The following is a 22,252-nucleotide window of genomic DNA, read 5'->3' as shown; positions in this document are numbered from 1 at the left end:
AAACAAAAATCTAAGAGCACTTGTGTATTTGTACTTATATACTCTATCTATCTATCTATCTATCTATCTATCTATCTATCTATCTATCTATCTATCTATCTATCTATCTATCTATCTATCTATCTATCTATCTATCTATCTATCTATCTATCTATCTATCTATCTATCTATCTATCTATCTATCTATCTATCTATCTATCCATCCATCCATCCATCCATCCATCCATCCATCCATCCATCCATCCATCCATCCATCCATCCATCCATCCATCCATCCATCCATCCATCCATCCATCCATCCATCCATCCATCCATCCATCCATCCATCCATCCATCCATCCATCCATCCATCCATCCATCCATCTATCTATCTATCTATCTATCTATCTATCTATCTATCTATCTATCTATCTATCTATCTATCTGTCTGTCTGTCTGTCTGTCTGTCTGTCTGTCTGTCTGTCTGTCTGTCTGTCTGTCTGTCTGTCTGTCTGTCTGTCTGTCTGTCTGTCTGTCTGTCTGTCTGTCTGTCTATCTATCTATCTATCTATCTATCTATCTATCTATCTATCTATCTATCTATCTATCTATCTATCTATCTATCTATCTATCTATCTATCTATCTATCTATCTATCTATCTATCTATCTCTTGCTTGGATACAGAACAGTGATTCTTGTGATCACTAATATACATCACCAAGATTGATGCAGTAGCTCACATTTGTTGTCTGACCTCAGAAGGTCAAGGAAGCTAAAGGGTGGGGGGGTGTAAACTGCCTGCTCAGATTAGCTCAAGATGTCAGAGGGATTGTCGTCCAGCTGAGTCATTTTGGTCTACACACAGTAAGAGGCTTTAGCCAGACTGGAAAGGATATAAATAAATAGCAGGTAGCGCTGACAAAAGTCACTACTGTTGATTTTAATATTGACTTTTACCAAAACGATGATATCTGTATACCAATAGTGCCAAAATAATAATTTGGGAATAATGGTGAGTGGTGTCCTAATGTGACAACAGCTCATGACCGTCTAATAGAAGTGAAACAACATTTTTTTCTCTAAAAAAAATCTTAATGTCATCCTCTGAGGTATTAAAAAATGGGCCAACCTATTCCAGAAACATCAGTGTGGTCTCTCTTTGAGTCTCCTCCCTCTCGCACCTGCCTCCTCCCCACAGAATTGGCTTGGGAGTGACAGTAAGTAAATAAAGATAGAGGAACTAATGAAGAGCAGGACAAGCTGTACAATTTGGATGTGTTGCTTTTGTGTGTTTTTACTTTCTTCATGAATATATAATAACATATTTGATGCGACTGGGGTCATTCGGAACTGAGAGCAAACATGGAATTACTGCAGAGTGCACACTGAGCCTTCACAATCATCGCTAAAAAAAAAGGTAAATGTACGCACATTTTTTATAGGCACTTGCAAAATAGCTTTTAAAAAGTAGGAGTATCTTTTGAGTGCTAAACAGGTCTACAAATTCTAATTTTAGATAATCCATAATCTGGGCAAGGAGATTTAAGTGGAGCACACAAGACTAAACCTAAACAATTTTTAAGACAAGTTCTTTTACAAAGATCATTCCTCCGTATATCGAAAGCAACTTGCCCTAAAATTTACGTCATGTATCACAAGTTGGTTTGGGCAGAGATGGAATTATTTTGTGGGGAAATTACACCTGACTGCTGTGATAGGCTGTCACTTGCAAAAACAAAAATCTAAAGTAAATATTCAGATTTCAGGGAAAACATAGGCACTAGGATGTCAATTTTGTTTCTTTTCAATCTTGAAATCTTAAGGTCAGAGGGTAACTCCTAACATGTGCATAAGCACAACTATATGTTCAAAATGTTGTTACAAAAGGCAAATATTTATTTAAAAAAAAAACACTATCAAATAAATCTAATCTATAAATCTTGTTCAGCATATCAGAAAAATATTTGGACACCATAGTCGTCGACCATTTTGATTGGTTCTTTGGGTTTCAATGCCTAAAATCCTCAAAACGAGAAAAGGCACAACCACAGAAACACAAGAGCTGAAAGAAAGTCAATGTAACCCTGTCCCCCTTTTGATTTTTTTTAACCTTATCTGTAGGCACAGGATCACTCAACAAGTAAAGCGAGAAAGCAGAAAAACACTGCAAAACTTAAAACAGCTTTATCGTCATCAATTTGTTCTCTTTTGCAAGGATGGCTCAAATGATGCACTCTGGTCCGAACAGAAGCAGACCTATGGAGTTTAGCATGAGCTACTCTAAAACAAAGAAAATGAGGAAGAGGTAAGTTGTCCAACCAGAAAATACACTGGCATTTCAAACAAAATTGCATTGATGGAAGGCTTTTACTGAAAATGTTGTAGAAACTAAAGTAGGCACTGGAAAAGACAAGTAATACAACCCATTTTTTCAAGATAAGAGCCATTGTTAAGCCAGTTTGATCTTATTTGAATTATTTATTCATTTATTTCTTGCTTTGACTTAAGAGCAAAAATTAGCGTTAGAAGTGTGGTGTTGGGAACAATTCTTAAAAGATGTTGCAAGTGGTTTATTGCCACTTTGAGTTAAATCTATTGTCAAATTAAACATAAAACAAAGACATTTGTTATGAGTTGAAAACAAACACATAGCTTTGTCTTATAAAGTCATTGAGCTCAATTCTAACAATGCAAAACACCACAGATTGGCCAAAAAACAGCATACATTTTGTTTTTTTCAGATTTGGTCATTTTCAGTTTTAATGGTAGGGTCTGGTGTGTAGAAAATTGTGAAGAAAGAGTGAAACAATATTAGTTTAGGCCTCTGAATAATTAGCTAGATGTAATAATTATGTAAAGCTAAAGCTAGCTATAGTTTAGTACCGGTATTTTATTCAATGTGTATTCCATAATAGGGTCAAGCCCTAGTTTTATGTTCATATCACAGAAACGTCAAAGAACCTTTAGTGACAGGAGGTGTCATAGAATGGGAAATTCGGGTGTATGTTAGAAAAGCTGCACAGTAATGAATCAATGTACGTGTTGTCCTTTTAGTCCTTTTCAGTTGCCTTTGGCTGAACAGAACATGAACAACAGCAACAACAATGATGGGTAAGAAGACACTGTACTGTTTATTTGAAGCGTCGTAGTGGTTTTCCTTGAACTGAACAGGGAGTGTACTATAATGTCACAGCGTCCCCTTAAGTACATCTGAGTTATTGTGCAAACATTGCAATCTCACTGTGCAGCTGATTAAAGAGCAGCATCTTGTTCATCAGCAAAAAAGATGAAAAGAAAGAAGAACCCAAAAATGAGAAGAAAGATGAGAAGAAGGCAGAACCTAAGAAAGATGACAAGAAGGATGACAAGAAAGATGATAAGAAAGACGACAAAAAAGATGATAAAAAGGAAGAACCGTAAGTTTTGCATTTGGTCTTACAAATGTTGTGGTGCTGAATTATGATTTGTTAGAATTAATTTGGCTTATTTAAGTGATCTTTCATCAAAAGCTACTTTGATTTGAATGAGAACGCAATATTTCTAAGCTTCATATTCAAATGAAACTGACCAATATTTATTTTGATTCAAACTCTCAATGAGCTATTCATTAATTCATTCTTAAAAAAAAAAATCAGATATCTTGTTTAAAATGAATAAGTTACACATTTTCAAAAGGTCGAAATAAGTAATTGACCGCCATTAACTGTCTTGTTTAGAAAAGAGGTGTGGATCATGGACCCTGCCACAGATACATACTACTACTGGTTATGGACCATCTCCATCCCTGTCTTCTACAATCTGATGTTGCTGGTAGCCAGGTCTGTACATTTTTTTCTTTTAGCTTCAGAACGTTTTGAAAGTCTTTATGAATGTCGTTGCACTGCAGGGCTTGCTTCAATGAACTACAGAATAACAACACGGTATTGTGGATCGTGTTGGACTACATCTCGGACGCCCTCTACCTCGTGGACACTTTTGTGAGAGCCAGAACGGGTTCGTTACCTCGGCCGATCTTCTGCGAGTGTAGTTCACATCAAGATTCTGTAGTCACGTCGATGTTTGTCACAGGTTTCCTTGAGCAAGGCCTGCTCGTAAGAGATGAGAAGATCCTGAAGGAAAAGTACATGAAAACACGTCAGTTTCAACTGGACGTCATATCCGTAATTCCTACTGATGTTGTATTCATCAAAATTGGACTGAACAATCCCGAGTGGAGGTTCAATCGCCTCTTTAGGTTGGCTCGGCTCTTTGAGTTCTTCGACCGAACCGAGACTCGCACCAACTTCCCAAACATCTTTCGAATTGCTAATCTTGTGCTTTACATCATCATCATCATCCACTGGAACGCTTGTATTTATTTTGCAATTTCTAAGGTTCTCGGCTTTGGCTCGGACACGTGGGTTTATCCGGCAACAAAGAATGAAGACTTTCGACGTCTCACCAGGCAGTACATATACTGCTTCTATTGGTCCACTCTGACTTTGACCACTATTGGGGAGACGCCACCGCCCGTCCGTGATATCGAGTACTTCTTTGTTGTGGCCGACTTCCTCACCGGGGTTTTGATCTTTGCTACAATCGTAGGCAATGTCGGTGCTATGATATCCAACATGAGTGTCGCTCGAGTGGAGTTTCAGGCCAAGATCGACTCCATCAAGCAGTACATGCAGTTTCGAAAGGTTTCTAAAGACCTCGAGGCCCGAGTGGTCAAGTGGTTCGATTACTTGTGGACGGAGGAGAAAACATGTGATGAAAAGCAGGTGCTCAAGAACCTCCCGGATAAACTCAAAGCTGAGATCGCCATCAATGTTCATCTGGAAACTTTGAGCAAAGTGCGAATTTTTCAAGATTGCGAGGCGGGTTTGCTTGTGGAGTTGGTCCTCAAACTTCAACCCCAAGTCTTTAGTCCTGGCGACTACATCTGTAAGAAGGGGGACATCGGGAGAGAAATGTACATTATCAAGGAAGGGCAGTTAGCGGTGGTGGCAGATGATGGGGTCACCCAGTTTGTGGTCCTCAGCGATGGAGCCTACTTTGGAGAAATTAGCATTTTGGGTATCAAGGGGAGTAAGGCGGGGAATCGAAGAACGGCCAACATCCGAAGCGTGGGTTACTCAGACCTGTTTGCCTTATCCAAGGATGACCTGATGGAGGCGCTAACAGAGTATCCCGACGCTAAGAATGCACTGGAAGACAAGGGACGAGCCATCCTGATGAAAGACAACCTCATTGACGAGTCGCTCGTGGCAGCTACCGATGCCAGAGACTTTGAACTGAAAGTGAACAAGGTCGAGTCGAGCCTGGAACTCATGTCACTAAAATTGAAGAAGCTGACGGAACATCACGAATCATCTCAGCGCAAGCTCAAACAACGGCTCAGCAATTTGACTAACCAGGTCCGGATCATCAATGTAGCTGATAAATAGGATGAGCTTAGGTGCTACGTCCTCTTAGCAATTGCTCTTTGTGTATTCTTAATATGCAACTTCATGAAATGTTTAGGAATGAAGGTTGCTTCGTTTGTTCTTTCACAATATGACACCAAACACAAATGATCAGATATGGCAAATTCAGGTAACCATTCATGGACACAAGTACTGAATGAAAATGTATATCGATAGCCTCCACTGGCAACAATAAGGTCGACCAAAATTGTTTTTTTTGCAGATCAGACAACGTGTAAGACAACCATGTCTCATCTCCAAAACAGTTTCAGTTCATGAATAATCTTGGGATGTCTGGTGTCAATCGCACCCTTGAAATCTTGCCACAACAACTCAATCAAGTTGTGGTCAAAACTTTAAATGTCTTAATAAACTTGATACTTAATTTTTCTATGAATAAAATATGCCCAGTCCCTGGGTTAGCAAAGCAGTCCCAAACAATGACGACATATTCCATACTTTACAGTTCGGATGAGATTTTGACGTCTGATGTGTGTTCCTTCTTTCTGTCCAAAGAATAGTTTGCTAGAAATGGTCAGGAACGTCAAATCTGTTGTAATGTTGCCACGGACTAATGTGTGTTCCTTCTTTCTGTCCACAGAATAGTTTGCTAGTAATGGTCTGGACAATCAAATATGTTGTAATTTTGCTGTGTGTGTGTTTTTTTTAACACTATTTCCTTCATCCCTAGTGTTCTCCAATTACATTTCTCTCAACAGGATTTGTCCCGCAAGTTTTTTTTAGCCAATACAATAGAACGCTTATCCTAAGTCAGCATTCTGTGCTGTGCCTTTGTATATACATACATAGTTTTCAATTAATGAAAAGTTGTTTCATTGTATTAACATCCACTGCATGTATACCACACACACACACACACACACACACACACACACACACACACACACACACACACACACACACACACACACACACACACACACACACACACACACACACACACACACACACACACACACACACACACACACACACACACACACACACACACACACACACACACACACACACACACACACACACACACACACACACACACACACACACACACACACACACACACACACACACACACACACACACACACACACACACACACACACACACACACACACACACACACACACACACACACACACACACACACACACACACACACACACACACACACACACACACACACACACACACACACACACACACACACACACACACACACACAGAGAGACAAGTCAAAAAAATTGGGGCACACCATTTAATTCATCTATCAATCAGGCAATGGTTGGGTTAGATGCCTTAGTTTCAGCTGAATCATATTTCATTATTTTGATATATTTTATATGCTTTCCAAGAACAATTTAGGTAAGGCCCCTTGGTTGGCTGGATCTGTTGTGGACGAAATTAAAAGAATGGCAAATCAGGCCCAGAATGGCACGGGAGTGGAAGCTTTAACAGCAAGAGTCCATTTTCACTTCTGCTGGGTGAAACTACCCCCTTTTGTTCACAAAATTGATTTATGACAGAAATGGCCAACATAAAGTGCCCCTTGGATTCCAGCCAATCAGCAACTATTATATACACCGGTCCAACATCATAGTCCCATGCGTGCCGATATATAAATACGTTGTTTTTATGTTTTTTTTTTTTATTTCATCAATATTGTCAACATAGTAACTAAAAAAATGCTTCAGACAATCGTGGTGACCTGTGGGCCCAAAAATAAAACCACAAACATTCAGGAAAAAAAGTCTAAGTGCACTTCCACAGATCTGACAAGACCTCAGTGTGTTCAGCACCTCATCCCCACAAATGAATGACAATTGAGAGGGTGGGGGCAGGGAGGGTGAGGGGGGGATGAGTTTAGAGTGCATTATTTTTTTTTATTTTTATTTTTTTAAGAAGAGCAAGAATATGAATGGGATAAACCTTTATTAATCCCGCAATGGGAAAATTCACAACCCAGGAAAGTCTACTCTATTTAAATTTTTGTATTTTTATTTTTTTTTCTCTCCTTTCTACAATGTTCTACTGGACAGCTTTTTGTTCAACAATCCTGGACGATGGCGACTTGTTTGTCCCATGTGCAGATATTAATAACCTTTGTTGCACCATTGAGGGGGGGTAGGGGCCAGGGTAAACGTAAAATAAATAGAAAATCATCCTCTCTGTACATATAAAGGTAAGCGGGGAGGCAGCAGCACACCCATGTCAAGTGGATGTGGATACTTTGATCAGAAGATCTCTGTGCTTACACTGACAGATTACATTGTTTGATAATGCAGGCACAGTGGAATTTTCTCCTGCTGTCGCTTACATTGCTTCGGATTTTTATTCATTATTTTATTTTATTTTAAAAAAGGACAGAGCTAAATGGGTTGAGGGGGAAAAAAAGTCTGTTCGCAGTGGGTTGGGAGCGGGTGGTGTAAGAGTGGTACTATGCCGGAGAGGGGATGTCGGTGGGGTGGGCTCAGAGCATGCCAAAGCCTTTGGCATAGGTTATGGCTTTCAGCAGTCGCTCCCTCAGTTTCTCCTTGCTGCTGTATTCGGGCAGCAGTAGCACATTAAAGCAAGTGTGAGATGTCGGTAGCCTGTTGAGGGGGAAATAGGTGAAATCGTCAGGAGATATTTGCATATGCACGATGGTATATACGGAAAGCCACTTGTGTATTTATTCTATTTCTTTGACATCCAGACACAAGTACGCTCCTTGTCCTCACTGATTTCAGCTGGCCCCACCCTGGCAAAACTCAACATTTTCGTAATGGGCTTTTTATTAATATATAGCACTATATTTTATTTGATAAAAACCAAAACAATAATAACATTATAAATTTATAGAAGGTAAAGAATGAAATATTTTTGCCACATTTCTGCATCAATTCAATGGGCATTGTGCTGCTTTTTCTGGTGCCATGACTAGCTGGGGGCAGAACATTCAGATATACTCAGGGAGACGCTCCCGGCTCCTCAGTCATTTTTTGCAGCGGATAAAGGAAATCTGTGCACGACTGTTATTCTATGATCTGTCGCTCTGTTTTTGGTCAAACATAAATTGATTAAAGCAGCGGTTCCCAACCACCAGGCCACGGACTACAGTGAGCCGCGCAAATAAGAAAAAACAAAATACTGGTTTATTTATTCCACAAGGCTGAAAAGTATTTTATTTTGGAAAGTGACGGGATTCTCCATTACATCTGTCTACGACTGACTCTTGACTAATGTCAAGTTGTCTCGCTCACGTGACGCTAATTATTAAATCCACATTTAGGTTGACCACAACGTCCCAACTTCATTAGAATTGGGTTTGCAATCATGAGGACAAATAGAGTACCAGTAGACGGACCTGAATAAATGCACAAATGGCTTTCCATAGTAACAGAAACGCGGCTGGCGCTCACCGATCGGTATCCGGCCCGTTCTTGGCAATAATCATCTTCAGTTTACCGAGCCCACCCACGGGTGCTCTGTCAGTGCCTGTGGTGAACTGAAGGAAGAGGCGCTTCTGTTCCTCACCAAAAGAGTGCAACGTCTCCCAGAATTCCCTAAACAACCCAGCCACCGCCGCAGAAAGAGGGGAAAATTGCTGTTGGTCATCTCAAGATATTCACACCAGACACATTTTTACATCAAAAACAAAATGAGTGCATGGAATTTCTTTCGGATGTTGATATAAACTTACTTGATGATTCGAGAATCTCTATTGTAGCCTCCATCATATTCCGTTGTGTCTTCTAGTGCCATGAAGTCTAAATTCTGGACAATTAAAAAAAAAAAAAAAAAGAAACTTGAGCTGACTGACCAAGTCATTAATATGCACTGACCAGCCCACTGACCACACTAGGTACACCTGTTTTTCCTACAGTGCAGCTAAACGGTGAAACAAAAACATTAGCAAATGATTGTAGTGTGATGCTGCAAAACAACAGCAGCAAAGTACAACCACACAAACTGGCAGACAACTCAGAATAAACATGTAAATGCACAGTTGGAGCTATTGTAGTCATCTAAATCTCACATTTTGTTTGTTGTTTAATAAAACATATATATAAAACCAAAATGTAGAACTATGTACTTGGACATATGATGAAGTGGTGACCGTACAGAATTAAATGATTTCACACGCATATAGGCCCTCTGAGGGAAATCTTATACATGATGTGGCCTGCAACAAAAAAAAAAAATAAAAAAAATTGAGTTTGACACCTAAAGCCGCCACATTTGGACACACATGCTAAGAAAGCCACTTGACCTGTGTCGCCTTGCGCTTACCCTGCTCCCGCATATCAGTAGCTCAATTTCTTCAGGCCTGAAGAGATACTTGAGCGGTGACTCGTTGGTGACCATGTGAAAACCTCTCCTGAACGCTTTGAACTGCTTCTCCACACTTTTGTTCAGCATGTACTCTGCATACTGAGCAACAAACTCCTGCATACATTGAGCGATGAAAAGAATCATGTCTTATGGTTCATGTGTAGCAAGATGGAGGGCGTGGCTCACCTTTCGGTTTTCATTCGTCACTGGAATTTTATCCCCGTTTTCCCTTAGGTCATACATGAGTGGGTTCCCAAAGAGGTCCGTCTGAGAAATCTGGAACGTAATCATCATATCCTCCTCTACACTTCCGGTATACCCCAGAAGTTCCTTCAGGCTTTGGTGCAGAATCTGCTCAGCACAAGTGGGGAAAAAGTCCAGCCGTAAATAAAAGCAGTCAGCTATAAATCACTGACAACGGGACTCTTACAGGGTTGGCGTCGGCAAGGTCCCTGAAGGTTCCTTTCTTGCCCATCAGCTTCCTGTAGACCACCATTGGAAAGTGAACGTCCAGAATACAGTTGTTGTAGATGGCAAGGCCGAGAACTATGCCGATCAGCGTGTACTGGCCCTCGTTTTCAAATGACGAAGGGTTGAACCAAAACATCTTGGTGAGTTCATCATACGTGAACATGCCTGCCAGAGGAATACAACACTTGCCGCATTAATACCCAAGCCTTGTTTCCGCTCAGCAGCGCAGTTCTCTGAAGGAAGGCTATTTCACAACATTGGTGGGAGGGTTTGAGGTTTGTTTTAGGAAATCAGAACAAAAACATCTTTTCCTTTTCTGCTGACAGACTGTTCCTGTTCAACTGACATTTTGGTCACACTTTTACTCATATATGTATGTAATTTTTTTTTTTAAAGCCCTGCTTTTACAGTCCTGGTGCACATTTTCACATGGCTCCCTCCAACGAATTGTTGCGCTTGGGTTTTAGTGACACTTCGCTAAGGCTGGGTTGTCTTACCGATATCTGGGTTGAAAATCTCCTCAACCACCAGCTGAAAGAACTCTTTGGAAACGCCTCCTTCGTCGACACCTTGCTCTCCTTCAAACTCCACATACAGCTGCTTCTTCAAGTCTGCAGGATTCTCCATCGCGATCATTTCCAGCTGTTCAGAAGTACATTTCTTCAGTTATCAATATGATCGTCATCTTTGAAAGCACACGACTGAGCCGCACATACCCTGACCAGAGCGTCATCAATGATGTGGTCCCGGCGGACCTTCAGCCTCAGGTACGGATTGAGCTGCTGGCCCTGCACTAAGCTGTACAGCACAGTAATGCGTCGCTCGCTGTACATGCGGATGCGGTTGTCGTAGTAGAGGCCCAAATTCTTGGTGACAGCGTTCAGGATGAAGGGGCACGTCATGAAGGAGAACTTGTTTTCAGTTTCAACTTTGAAGAAAGTGTAGTCCTTGTCCATCTCAAGCACTTCGTTCAGAGGCTCGTTGACAAATTCTTCGAAGGGGATCAGCGGCCGCCGACAGTCAGTGGTGCGGATAGACAATTCCGTCTCCAGCGGGTCCACCCGAGGACCTTTCTTGTTGCGCCTCTCCTCGCCGAACAGCTCCTGCAGGGTGAGCTCGCTCGACTCCGGGTTGGGCTCTTCCTCCTCGTCCTCGTTGTGCTCCCTATCGAGGTCGCCGCCCAGCACGTTTGCATAATAGATGATCTTCAAGCACTTGGTGGCCGCCACCACCGAGTCGTCGTCGTTCACCAGGTTGCGGCTGTTGAACTCGTTGCTGATGACCTTGTAGGTGATGAGCTGCTGGAAGGTCTCCACCATGCGCCGAATGTGCTCGGTGCTGTAGTGTGCCCAGAGTCGCGAGAGTTTGGCCTGAGCGGCGAGCGGGAGTTTACTCATGGCCTTACAGAACTGCGGGAGGGCGATTTCTAAGTACTCCGGGCTGTGGAGGTTGCTGTTCTCCATCACTATAACAAATAGGTTCAGGTAATTTGGGTCACGGGAATACACATTATGGTACGTTAGGTCACACTCCACATTGGGTGAGAGGTAGACCAGTGCGTTCAAGAAAGCAGCCTCTATCTTCTCGTTGGAGAGCAGGCGCTCGTACACTCGGCGCACCGCTTCAATGTCTACCGTCACCTCGTCGGGGGCCAGCTTTTGGACAGCGTTGTCTCCAGATGACCCCTCCCCGAGCCGCGATGAAGAACAAGAGGTCGAGGAGTCCTCTTCCATGGCTGTGGTGGAGCAGGCCGCAGCCTCTTTTTCATCCTCATCTTTGTCCTCGTCCTTTTCCTGAAGAGACTTGAGCTCCTCCTTGGTGTGAGGATTCGACCGTCTGAAGCTCTGCACCAGGACCTCGGCGCTGGAGAACACTCGGCCGATTACTCTGATGAGAGGGGAGTAATCCTCGTTCTCACCGCAGATATCCAAGATCTCGTACACTTTCTCCTCTGTCAGGTAATTCACATCTGTGGAGTAGGATGTGACAGGATTAAGAGGAAAGGACAACTCGCAGAAAAAAGGACAAGGCAGAATTTCAGATATTGGTGAAATATTCTTGGTGCAACACAGGACAAAGTGTTGGGGGGGAAAAAAAAAAAATCACTGAGTTAACCCAGTTTTATTTTCTTTGTGTGGCGGCCTATAACCTCTGCTCACGTGTGCAATCCAATTTAAAGCGATCGCGAAGATGGACGAATAGAGACTAGCAGTAGTTTTACATTCAGTCTTACTTGCTTGATTCTGACATCTGGCATTCTTAAAAAAAAAAAAAATTCAAACGTCAATCTCAAGTTGTATCTCAGGGCACCGATGTACTGGTCAATGCTGAACAATGAAAATAATGTGCGCCAAAATTTGTTGGGCCTTCCTTGGCCACGTAACACCGCTCTTCAAATCGTTTAGGTCATTGCTACAAACATGCATAAGTGAAAGGCAAAACTATTCATAGGCAGATGTAATTCTGAATTTGAACTGACCTTTGAAATTGTCCCGTACAGAGTGGATCTCTTTATGGTTCATCTTGGTATTGCTACACGGCGAATTCTCCAGGTAGACCGAAGCCGTACCTTTCTTGGAGGGGTGAGGGTCGCAGAGTTTCGCATTAACCTTGTAGAGCTCGAGGGCTTTGACAGCTGCCGCATTGTTGTCCATGCGGTGGAAGCCGGAAGACGAGGCACACCATGAGTTGGAGCACAATTCATTCCCACAGCCCTCCGTTAACTGGTGGTAATAGCGCTCTATTAGATGCTTGGCAGCTGCTCGCTTCCTGGGTGCGCAGTAACGAAAGAGCGACGAGTCAAGAGGGGCACAAGAAAGAGGGTCGTTCAAAAAAAATGAAGCATGCTGAATGTCATATTGTATGCAACTCCCTTTATGCCACACACTTGTTGTATGGACTCAGTTCTTTTATTCCCCCAAGACGCAGACGCATCTGAATTATTGGCATTATATTGACTGACAGTAGAATTGACATTGTGTTTGGAAAACCACTTACATTCGGCTTGCTTCTGGGTTGTCTACTTCAGTCTCGTCGTGTTGTCTAATGGAAGAAAAACAAAATTGGCAACCAGTATCAGTGAGTGCACATTACATTTAATATAAAGGTACTAGTATACGTCATAGCATTGCAGCTAATAAGCACCATGGAGTGCAAGTTGAGAAAGATGCAAAGAGCCAGTCAGCCAGCCAACGTTAACATTTGGCAAATAAATATTGATAAGAACGGTCAATGCCATTTCGCTGCCTATTTTAAAATACTCCCAACAGAAAGAGACAATGTTATTAAAGAACACAGAAAGAAAAATGATATAAGTGCCCCAGCAAGCTAATATATATCAAGCTAACACAGCAAAGACTGTACCGACTTAGAAGAATTCGCTTTTTGAATTAACTTACTGGAACCAAAACGGAATGGATTCTCAATGGGACAACATTGTGCAAAGTGGCGCAAAACGTCACACGAGCAGCTGAGCCACGAGCTAGCGCTCCCAGCATCCCCGACTCTTTCCTCATCGCGTACCCACCTGTCAGCTCCTCCTTCTGGGCTAATGTCGGCCTGTGGTGGCGCACACTCACAGTCCTCCTTCTCGTCGGGATTCATACGAGACTTTAACCTCACTTGTTTGTAATTCAGTTGCGGCGAAGGAACGCGTTAAGTCATCCACAGCTGGATCGGAGAGACCGTTGCGACTGGCGAGAGGGATTTGGTGTTAAAAACTTCATTCATAAGCTTGCATCTGAAGGCTCTTTCCGCTGCCTGGGGTTAGCAGCCATATTTGGCTCGGCTTCACTGTCGGACTGCGACCCACAATGCACCGCGGCTCGGAGACAAAACCTAGTGGAATCTGTTCCGGAGTCAACCTGGAAGCGGGGCACCCTCTTTCAATAACTATAATAATTATCATAATTATAGACTGTGTATCGTATGTGTTTTAACAGACCACGAGTCTGCTCAATAAAAACGATTGATTTCAATTCAATTCAATCTCTGCAGAAAGCTTTCAATGTGGTGCAGCATACACTTGTCTAGCTTAAACGAGTCCATAATCCTAATTAAATATTATTTTTCAAATTCCCACTAGGGTCAGCAAGTTCACTTTTCAGGGAAATAAAATTGAGGTGGCTCATCTTTTCTTGGTGATGGCCGCACTTTACACCCCATAATGAGAAGGTAAAGAAACTCAAATTGTTTTGTTTTAAAAGTTTTTTTTCTTAAATCATCTTGTCAGCACAGCCTTTCAGATTATAGACATATTTTGTGTGAAAATTTCAGGTCAATGTCTGAGAATTTTTGTCTCTGAATCGTGTTCCTAAGGTTTATTAGTAAATGTAGGGCCTTGACGCATACTGACTGGTATTCTTGAGTGGGGGCCACAGTATGCACCATGTATAACACCAGTGGTTCTCAAATAAGGGTACGTGGAAACATTTCAGAGGCTTTGTGAGATTTTTAAACATTTAAAAAGCACCATCCATGTAAAAACAATGATCACTACAGTTGCCTCTTTGCCACCAATGACAAAGCTCATCACTGGAGCATGTTTCACTGAAATGCCGTTCAGTATAACAATGCAATATTCAGGATTGACATTCGGTAATACTTGCAATCGTCTTTTTCATTATTTTAACGTGATTACTGCTTTTAATTAGAATTAAACTATTTTTTTCTTTTTAGAACAGATTTGTAGTGATCCCCAAAAGAGGACACTGTTGACAATTATTTTGATACACAGAAAAATTCACAAATAAATTTTCTTTTCTTTTATCTCCAAGTAGCAAAACAACTTAAATGACATTCCCTCCTCCATATTGCCATATTTCCAGTTTAAATGGTAAATACACTTCTAAAAAAAAAAACATATGCATTAGTTTACCGTGCAGATTACAACACTACACAAACCTTTAAATTAACATCTGAAAATTGTCTTTTGAACTGAGACAACCTTTAGGTCCACTCTCAAAACAAAAATGTAGTGATAAAACGCCAAACTATGGAACAGCTCACGCAACAAAAGCCGGGGCTTGCTGGGGGTGCCGTCACATCTACTCCCAGTCGTCATCATCTGCAACCTGAGGACCTGGCTGGCTCCTGTCACCTCCTCCCTGTTGGAACACAGAGAAAGGATGATGAAAATGGTTAAATTTAGGGAGGGTGTTGTGTATGAGGGGGAACAAAAAAAACATATAGGAGACTTGCCTTCCTCGAGTCAAAAGAGGCAAAACAATTTTTGGCCTGGTTAAAGCTAGTGGCCCCTCCACTGAAAGCAGACTCCTCCAACCATGATGGAACTTCTTGTTGTGCCTGTGATCAACAAAAAAGTCACTGTCATATTAGCTATCTCATTTTATGTTTTACACCCCCCCCCCAATCTACACATGGAGTAAAGATCCTCACCTTGGATAGGATCGTAACTAACGAAGGAGCCAGCTGACTGTCGCGGTCTGGATCGTAGAAGGACACGGCCCTGCCAACATTACCGCATCGGCCGGTTCTGCCGATGCGGTGGACGTATTCGTCAATATTGGTGGGAAGATCAAAGTTCACCACATGCTGCACATCAGGAATGTCCAGGCCACGGGCAGCGACAGAGGTCGCAACGAGGATGGGACATTTGCCGGTCCTGAAGTCAGCCAAGGCCTGCTCTCGTTCACGCTGTTCGCGATCTCTGCAATGCGACACGCATTCGCAATACATCACAAGTCGCACTGGAAGCAAGCGGACATTATGTCAAAGGGAGCAACACTTGCCCGTGAATACTGGTGGTGGGAAGTTGCTCTTGGCACAGGAAAGTAGCAATAAAATCAGCTTGTCTTTTTGTCTCCACAAACACCATTATGCGCTCATTTCCTGCAAAAGCCACTGATCATTACTACCAATACTGACTGATGAGTGAGAAATCAGACGAAAAATAAACTGTTTTAATTACCAGTGGTCTTAAGCAGGTCAAGTAACTGCTCTCTCTTTGAGAACTTGGTGACTTGGACAAATGTCTGCTCAACATCGCTACAGGCCCCACCAACGATGCCAACAGCCAGAAACAAATAGTCTGTCTTGAGGAAGTCAGCAGCCAGTCTTTAAATCAATAACAACAAAAAGTGAACTTTTCAACCGGCGATGGTGAAATCCTGGTGAGGAACAGTTGATGACCTTACATTTTGAGAAAGCTTACCATTTTTTCCTGTTCAAAATTAGATATAGACATGCTAATCAAGCTGCAAAAACATCTTATCTGTTCACCTAAGAAGCATCTACACAAAATATAAGCAATTATTTAGCTTTTTGTTCTGTTGCCAACCATAACATGACCAGGACCAGATCAGCAAAATACACACCCAACCATCTTGTTGTTGTTTTTTTTTGGGCATGTCACAATTCCCCATTAAACATTTAAGTGGCTTTACCGTTGTAAATTGGCCTTGAGGGCAACCACAACTACTTTGTGGCCCACAATGAATACAAGTGCAACATGGCTGTTGTCAGGAGACAGACCTTTGGATGTCTTCAGGAAAGGTGGCGCTAAAGAGCATCGTCTGACGGTTCTCTTTGGGTGGCATCCCAGGTGAACCAACAAGGCGGCGCATGTCAGGCTCAAAGCCCATGTCCAACATCCTGTCAGCCTCATCCAGAACCAGATACCGCAGTTTGGTCAGCCTGATCTGATAATAAAAATGTCATTTCTTTAGGTATGTGTTGAATATTATAATGTCAATATCATTATATTTAAGAACCTTATTGCATATCGCGTGTTTTTTTAATATCGGGGCCTTACTGTGAATAAAATGCATTCATTTGATCAAAGGCAAGATCATTCAGATCCCGTTTTTTTTTTTTTTTTTAATTAAACGAAAGCTTACAATTTGGTCCCACTAAAGCAGGACAGCCAAAATTTCGCACATGTCAACACAAAGTGGTTCTCTCGAGGTGAAATTTAATGTATTCATCTTACCCTTCCACGCCCAATTACATCCAACAATCTTCCTGGTGTTCCACACACGATGTTGCAGCCCTTGGAAATTTCTCGGAGCTGAAATCCAGTGTTCACGCCACCGTACACAACCACAGGACGCACACAGGTTCTACAACATGACAGATCAAATTTCCATCAAGTTGTTGAGTTCATTCAAGCTTTCACAACGCAGTCTGGGATGACAAATGCTGATTTGGCCAATGGTGTGACATTAAGGAAGTTAATTGCACCAATGGATTGAATAAGGCATCGATAATGGTATTGACAGAGATGCCTGGCGTTGGTACTCGTCCGTCCGTCTGTCCGTCCTAAGATTGTGTCTTGGCTAAATAAAAGGTAGGGCAACACTACAGTCATGGATGGAAATCTCCAAAGGTAAAAGTTATCCTTTGTGCTTGATGAAACCTGAGACCAAGGGAACAAAGCTCCGGCAACACATTGCACAGGTTGAGAGTGAAACGTGATAATACCCGTAGGAAAACTTCCTGGCCTCCAGGAAAATCTGGTTGATGAGCTCCCTGGTTGGGGCAACAATGATTGCCTCAGGCTCCTGCTGCTCACTGAAGCTACTGGCAGCCACACCGTCAGACATTAGCTGCTGCAGAATTGGAAGTAGGAAAGCAGCCTGGAGGACCACAAGCGCAATGGTCAAACCGTGTTGTACCCAAAAGAAGCACAAAGGCCACAACTAGAGTTTTCTTACCGTTTTTCCAGAACCGGTCTGGGCGCAGGCCATGATATCTCGACCAGCAGAGATAATTGGAATGGCGTGCTTCTGAACTGGGGTGGGCTTTGAATAACCCGATTTGCTAATATTTCTTCGCAAGGAATCACACAAGGTTGCCTCCTGAAAAGTCTGGAAGGAAACATGGTCAAATAGTCACTGGTGCACTAAAGATTAAGGTTGGTTGATTATGAGATTCAGAAAAACCTTTACCATGATGGCAGGCAGCGGGTTGGTTCCACTCACATCCACAACGATGTCGTCATACTTATCAAAATTAATGCCTTGCTGATAGTGCGCAAACACAGAGTCCTCATCTTCAGGGATGGCTGGAGGAATATAGGTGACTTTTGGTCCTAGGGGTTAAAGTAAAGCCATTTATTCATAAGCGCTGTCACACTATTGTATTGATAACCTCTAAAAAACATATGGGCTCAACTTACGGACACTACCATCAGGGTTCTCTGGCTCTGGCTCCTTAGTATCTGCTGTATTGGCATAGAAGAAAAATTAAAATAAATAAATATCTCAGGATGCTTGAAGAATTACATTTTAAATCTCTACAACCTCGGGTGAATATTTCCTCATTCTTTCCACGATATCCTGCCAAGATGTGAGACATGCACACAAATAAGCACAAAGACAAACAAACCAAAATATATATATATTTTTTTTGATAAATGGAAATTTCATGTACCTCCTCCAAAGCCACCTCTGTCACGACCTTGAATTTAATAAACAAATAAATACATTTAAAAAAAAAATAGAAACCAGGGTTAAGACACATTCCAAATTAAATTTTACTTTATAAAATACCTTCACTGAAGCCTCCTCTGCCACGTCTTCCTCCACTGAAGTCTGTTCAGGACAAACAAAAGTCAAGGACTAGAAGATAACATATTAAAAATTGCATAAAATATGGAAGTTGATTCAATTCTGGAAGGAGACAGCCAAAAGAATGTTGATATTCACAAACTATTGAGATGTTATTCTAATCAATTGTTTTTTCAGTAGGATGACAAAGACTGTCTAAAACTGTTCAATTTTTTTGTCATTATCCATTGATAAAAATGAGGGTTAAACCAGCCTACCGTTATCCTGGGTTGAACCATCTCCCCCTGTGAAATACAGGACGTTTTGATCAAATCACAAGCTGAATGTGTAAAACTGAGAGAATGAAGTAATAAGAGTACCATTCCATTGGTTCTGACCATTTCCACCAAAGCCCTGACCTGATTAAACAAACATGAAGACAGCAGGGCTCAAGATATGCAAAGTATTTCAAGGAACAAACATTCACTGTCTGACAAGGTCTCACCTCTGCCTCTTCCTCTGAAAGCTTCTCTTTCTCCCCCAGGACTTTTCCAGCTGTCCGTTTCTAAAGGAGATCGAGAAAAATTAACGAAAGTGACTATGAAACAAATTGTTACTGTACCAAAAACATTACTGTTCTCATTCTCATCAGCCCCTACAACACAGAGCAATATTATGATTTTGGCTTCAAAATAAATCTTTCTTTTATTTCTATGCTTTATTTTCTGATTTTAGAGAATAATATGGATATTCACAGTTCACTCACTGGAATATTACCTACATAGGATGGAGTAAATATTTGATCCCCTGAATCTGTGAGTTTGCTTACTTATGATATAAATCAAATTGTGTTTTTTAATTATGGCAAATAAAACATCTATTATCTGTACCTCTTATCCTGTCAAATTTTCCCCTAATCGATAAAAATGTTGTGCATTGTTTTTGAGGGAAGTAAGAATCCAATCCCCCTCCCCGTATTTAACGTGATGCCCACAGAGCTATGCACAATCCTACTCCACATGGATATAAACTACAACTGTTCTATGATTCATGTTTTCACCTCCTAACTACAATGGGTAAAACTAGTGAGGTGAATTGAGGGTGAACCTGCACAAGGCCAAATAAGTTACAAAACCAGCACAACAGCAGCTTGTTGAGAAGGTTCCAACTCTTGGCACCATTATTCAAAAGTGGCAAGGTGTTACCAAGCAGACAGAAGAGGACTGTGGGGGATATGTGCAAGAGGACCTCAGCCACCATCAAATTAGTCAACACGACGCACAAGCTGCATTTTCCTCAAAGTCCCTCTGCTCCTACTGGCACATTTCTGCAGCCACATTAGGTTGGCAAGTGAACATCAAAACATGTAAACAGAGTCGGGGAGAAAGCGTGTGATCAGAGTAAACCAAAATGGAACAAATGAATGCAGAGAAAACATTAGCGTCCTTGCAGCGTTCTCTGCTCGGGCCTGGTTGGCTCGAGCTCAATAATTCCAGTTGAACACGTTCAGTAGAACTGTTCAACGCACCAGAACAGGTAGAAAAAAAATAAACAATGCAGCAGTACCGGAAGAAAAGGAGCTCCCAAATCCTCTTCCTCTCCCTCTTCTTCCACGACCTATGAAGCAAATAACGTCAATGTAGCAAGCCTCAAAATTATTGGGACTGCAGGTCAAAAATTGGACTTTGCACATCAAGAAAAGAGCTCATTTGGAAATTTGACAGATAACACTGGTCAACAAACTGTTAAATCTGAGATGCAAAAAATTCTTTTTGGACTGACTCCAAATCTGCCCTTGCTTTCTCTTCTCACACATGAAGTTCTCATAATACAAAAAAAAACAACATACGTCATGCAGTAATATTTAAGAATTACGAGATGTAAGATGCGCAAGAGATGTCCTCCTGGAGAATACATTGCATCGCTGTAACAGCGCACAGGAAAAAAATGCAAAATAATGCTAACATTTAAAGTAGAAATGAACAAAACAATGCTTTGTTGACACTAAAGTCGCTATGGCTTCTTCTAATCCAAACAAGGAACATGGTACATCAGTGCATCAGACAGGACAGATGGAGACAATTCAACCACGAACTACTGCCGATATAAATAGGTGTGTGACTGGGGGAATGCAAGAGTTTCTAAAGCACTTTGGCCATGTTATGGTGAAGATAAATACATCAAGTGCTTTTCATTTCCCATTCATAGGGAACATTACTACTGTTTTTTACATTACATATACACCAAGTTTACATACTGCAACCCTGGGAGGTCCTGGTCTCAAATTCCTGCAAAAAAAATCCAGGAAAGACAAATGAAGTTTTAATAGGTAAGTGAGAACAAAGATAGAACTTAATCTTGCAGCAGGTTGAGACCGGCAATCTCACCTGTTCATCGAAACAATCCATTTTGAATCACCTGAAACGAAAAATAAAAATTACATGACAAAATGCTGTAAAACCTATCTCCCGAGATATCTTGGAAAACGTGGCAAAATGGCTGACAGACCCCAAGTAATTGCACATGCCTAGTGAGCTTCGAAGTTAACCAAAGAAATTTGCTGATAAAACTAAACTTAACTCACATAAATGCATTTACACAGCTTCAGCTAAGACGTAATTTGTGGAAACGACATTCATCTGAATGTCGGACAATTTTAGAAAAATTGCGCTGCAAAACTCTGCCTCCACCCACAACGGTCGTTTACGCAAACATTAGGCCCTGCAAATTAAGAACCTTTAACGAAGTCTCCGAATCGTCAATATTCACCAAAAAGACAAAGAGTAACCATGGCATGGTGAATTTTGCACGTAGGCCTTAAATGACGCCTATTTATCTAAAAAAAAAAAAAAAAGTCCAAGCAACCTTGAACTAGTTCGTTTGCCCTTGACGACACCAGCTAACGCAATAACAATTACTCGACAAAACTCAATTGCCAACAAGCATTTGTTTTCACGGAAGTAAAAAAAACAAGGTAATATAGGTATAAATATGCATACTGTACGGTCAAATATTTGTCCAAGCACGTTGTATTTCACTTCGAGTCTTTTTTTTTTATAGCGTTACTGCGTCACGAGATGCACGCACAATTAACGCGCGGTAGAGAACTTAAAGCGAAGCAAGCGCGGGTTGCCAGGTCTGCGACCTTCCCGCCTATATGTTTGTTACTTGAATACGTATACCCAAATGTATAGTTGACTAACTACGTTGTGATTCGCGATTTTAAAAACGATCTGTTTTACAATGTTTACCATTTATTCAAGCGCTCGGTTTAACAATGTTCACGTAATTATTTCAAAATAGCGGCACGGGAAATCAGAAATACATTTCCATAGGTCTCATTTAATTCAATTCATTCATAATTTTATTTTATAATTTTGTTTTTACTGCCCCAGATATGACATGCAGGGGAATACAACTGTGACTATTATTGCATATTACTTATATTTGTAGCCACCAATAAAGTATAGAAGGTGCACACAACTACACATTATTATCATCCATGGATCATCCCTGGA

General features: G+C 41.5%; 3 protein-coding genes across 7 annotated transcripts; 1 reads left to right on the top strand and 2 right to left on the bottom strand.

Moving 5' to 3' along the window:
- Nucleotides 1-2,199: 2,199 nt before the first annotated feature.
- Nucleotides 2,200-5,854, top strand: LOC147062122 (cyclic nucleotide-gated channel alpha-3-like). Its single transcript, XM_085909909.1, has 6 exons — nt 2,200-2,285; nt 3,035-3,091; nt 3,259-3,396; nt 3,697-3,798; nt 3,867-3,973; nt 4,049-5,854. The coding sequence occupies exons 1-6, from the start codon at nt 2,206-2,208 to the stop codon at nt 5,404-5,406; spliced, it is 1,842 nt and encodes a 613-aa protein (XP_085766035.1). The 5' UTR covers nt 2,200-2,205; the 3' UTR covers nt 5,407-5,854.
- A 1,503-nt stretch (nt 5,855-7,357) lies between these two features.
- Nucleotides 7,358-14,077, bottom strand: LOC147062121 (ubiquitin-protein ligase E3A). 2 transcript variants are annotated; one of them, XM_085927087.1, is made up of 11 exons: nt 13,754-14,077; nt 13,225-13,269; nt 12,707-12,996; nt 10,944-12,196; nt 10,725-10,869; nt 10,187-10,392; nt 9,943-10,107; nt 9,715-9,870; nt 9,125-9,198; nt 8,844-8,987; nt 7,358-8,033 (listed from the first exon to the last, which is right to left on the bottom strand). In XM_085927087.1, exons 1-11 carry the CDS (start codon nt 13,828-13,830, stop codon nt 7,913-7,915), a joined length of 2,676 nt encoding a protein of 891 aa, XP_085783213.1. In that variant the 5' UTR covers nt 13,831-14,077; the 3' UTR covers nt 7,358-7,912. The 2 variants fall into 2 exon arrangements, with proteins under 2 accessions (XP_085783213.1, XP_085783221.1); XM_085927095.1 differs by lacking the exon at nt 13,754-14,077 and adding an exon at nt 13,626-13,726.
- Nucleotides 14,078-14,667: 590 nt separating this feature from the next.
- ddx4 (DEAD (Asp-Glu-Ala-Asp) box polypeptide 4) lies at nt 14,668-21,880 on the bottom strand. Of its 4 annotated transcripts, none has more exons than XM_085927106.1 (21): nt 21,734-21,880; nt 21,122-21,152; nt 20,992-21,022; nt 20,301-20,351; nt 19,240-19,299; nt 19,115-19,153; nt 19,013-19,039; nt 18,738-18,779; nt 18,619-18,645; nt 18,489-18,524; nt 18,365-18,409; nt 18,135-18,277; nt 17,901-18,053; nt 17,668-17,822; nt 17,177-17,306; nt 16,720-16,886; nt 16,157-16,302; nt 15,978-16,077; nt 15,625-15,895; nt 15,423-15,531; nt 14,668-15,328 (listed from the first exon to the last, which is right to left on the bottom strand). In XM_085927106.1, the coding sequence occupies exons 2-21, from the start codon at nt 21,140-21,142 to the stop codon at nt 15,273-15,275; spliced, it is 1,809 nt and encodes a 602-aa protein (XP_085783232.1). In that variant the 5' UTR covers nt 21,143-21,152; nt 21,734-21,880; the 3' UTR covers nt 14,668-15,272. The 4 variants fall into 4 exon arrangements, with proteins under 4 accessions (XP_085783232.1, XP_085783238.1, XP_085783248.1 ...); XM_085927112.1 differs by having other exon boundaries at nt 21,739-21,865; XM_085927122.1 differs by lacking the exon at nt 21,734-21,880 and adding an exon at nt 21,319-21,705.
- Between the last annotated feature and the right edge of the window lie 372 nt (nt 21,881-22,252).

The sequence above is a fragment of the Syngnathus leptorhynchus genome, chromosome 1 (assembly GCF_054491065.1).
Source record: "Syngnathus leptorhynchus isolate UIUO chromosome 1, UIUO_Slep, whole genome shotgun sequence".
Lineage (NCBI taxonomy): Eukaryota > Metazoa > Chordata > Actinopteri > Syngnathiformes > Syngnathidae > Syngnathus > Syngnathus leptorhynchus.
This window is presented reverse-complemented; position numbering and strand designations above follow the sequence as displayed.

What these genes read in the sequence shown, in the direction of transcription:
- ddx4 (XM_085927106.1), bottom strand. Translation starts at nt 21,142, where the DNA reads ATGGATTGTTTCGATGAACAG. An exon ending in TGAGGAAATATTCACCCGAG is followed by an intron (nt 18,410 to 18,488) that starts GTTGTAGAGATT and finishes ATGCCAATACAG; the next exon opens with CAGATACTAAGGAGCCAGAG. An exon ending in GAACCCTGATGGTAGTGTCC is followed by an intron (nt 18,278 to 18,364) that starts GTAAGTTGAGCC and finishes TTTAACCCCTAG; the next exon opens with GACCAAAAGTCACCTATATT.
- LOC147062122 (XM_085909909.1), top strand. Translation starts at nt 2,206, where the DNA reads ATGATGCACTCTGGTCCGAACAGAAGCAGACCTATGGAGTTTAGCATG. An exon ending in ACAAAGAAAATGAGGAAGAG is followed by an intron (nt 2,286 to 3,034) that starts GTAAGTTGTCCA and finishes TTGTCCTTTTAG; the next exon opens with TCCTTTTCAGTTGCCTTTGG. An exon ending in TTTTGTGAGAGCCAGAACGG is followed by an intron (nt 3,974 to 4,048) that starts GTTCGTTACCTC and finishes TGTTTGTCACAG; the next exon opens with GTTTCCTTGAGCAAGGCCTG.
- LOC147062121 (XM_085927087.1), bottom strand. Translation starts at nt 13,830, where the DNA reads ATGAATCCCGACGAGAAGGAGGACTGTGAGTGTGCGCCACCACAGGCC. An exon ending in GATTTTCAACCCAGATATCG is followed by an intron (nt 10,393 to 10,724) that starts GTAAGACAACCC and finishes TTCCTCTGGCAG; the next exon opens with GCATGTTCACGTATGATGAA. An exon ending in TACTGATATGCGGGAGCAGG is followed by an intron (nt 9,199 to 9,714) that starts GTAAGCGCAAGG and finishes TTAATTGTCCAG; the next exon opens with AATTTAGACTTCATGGCACT.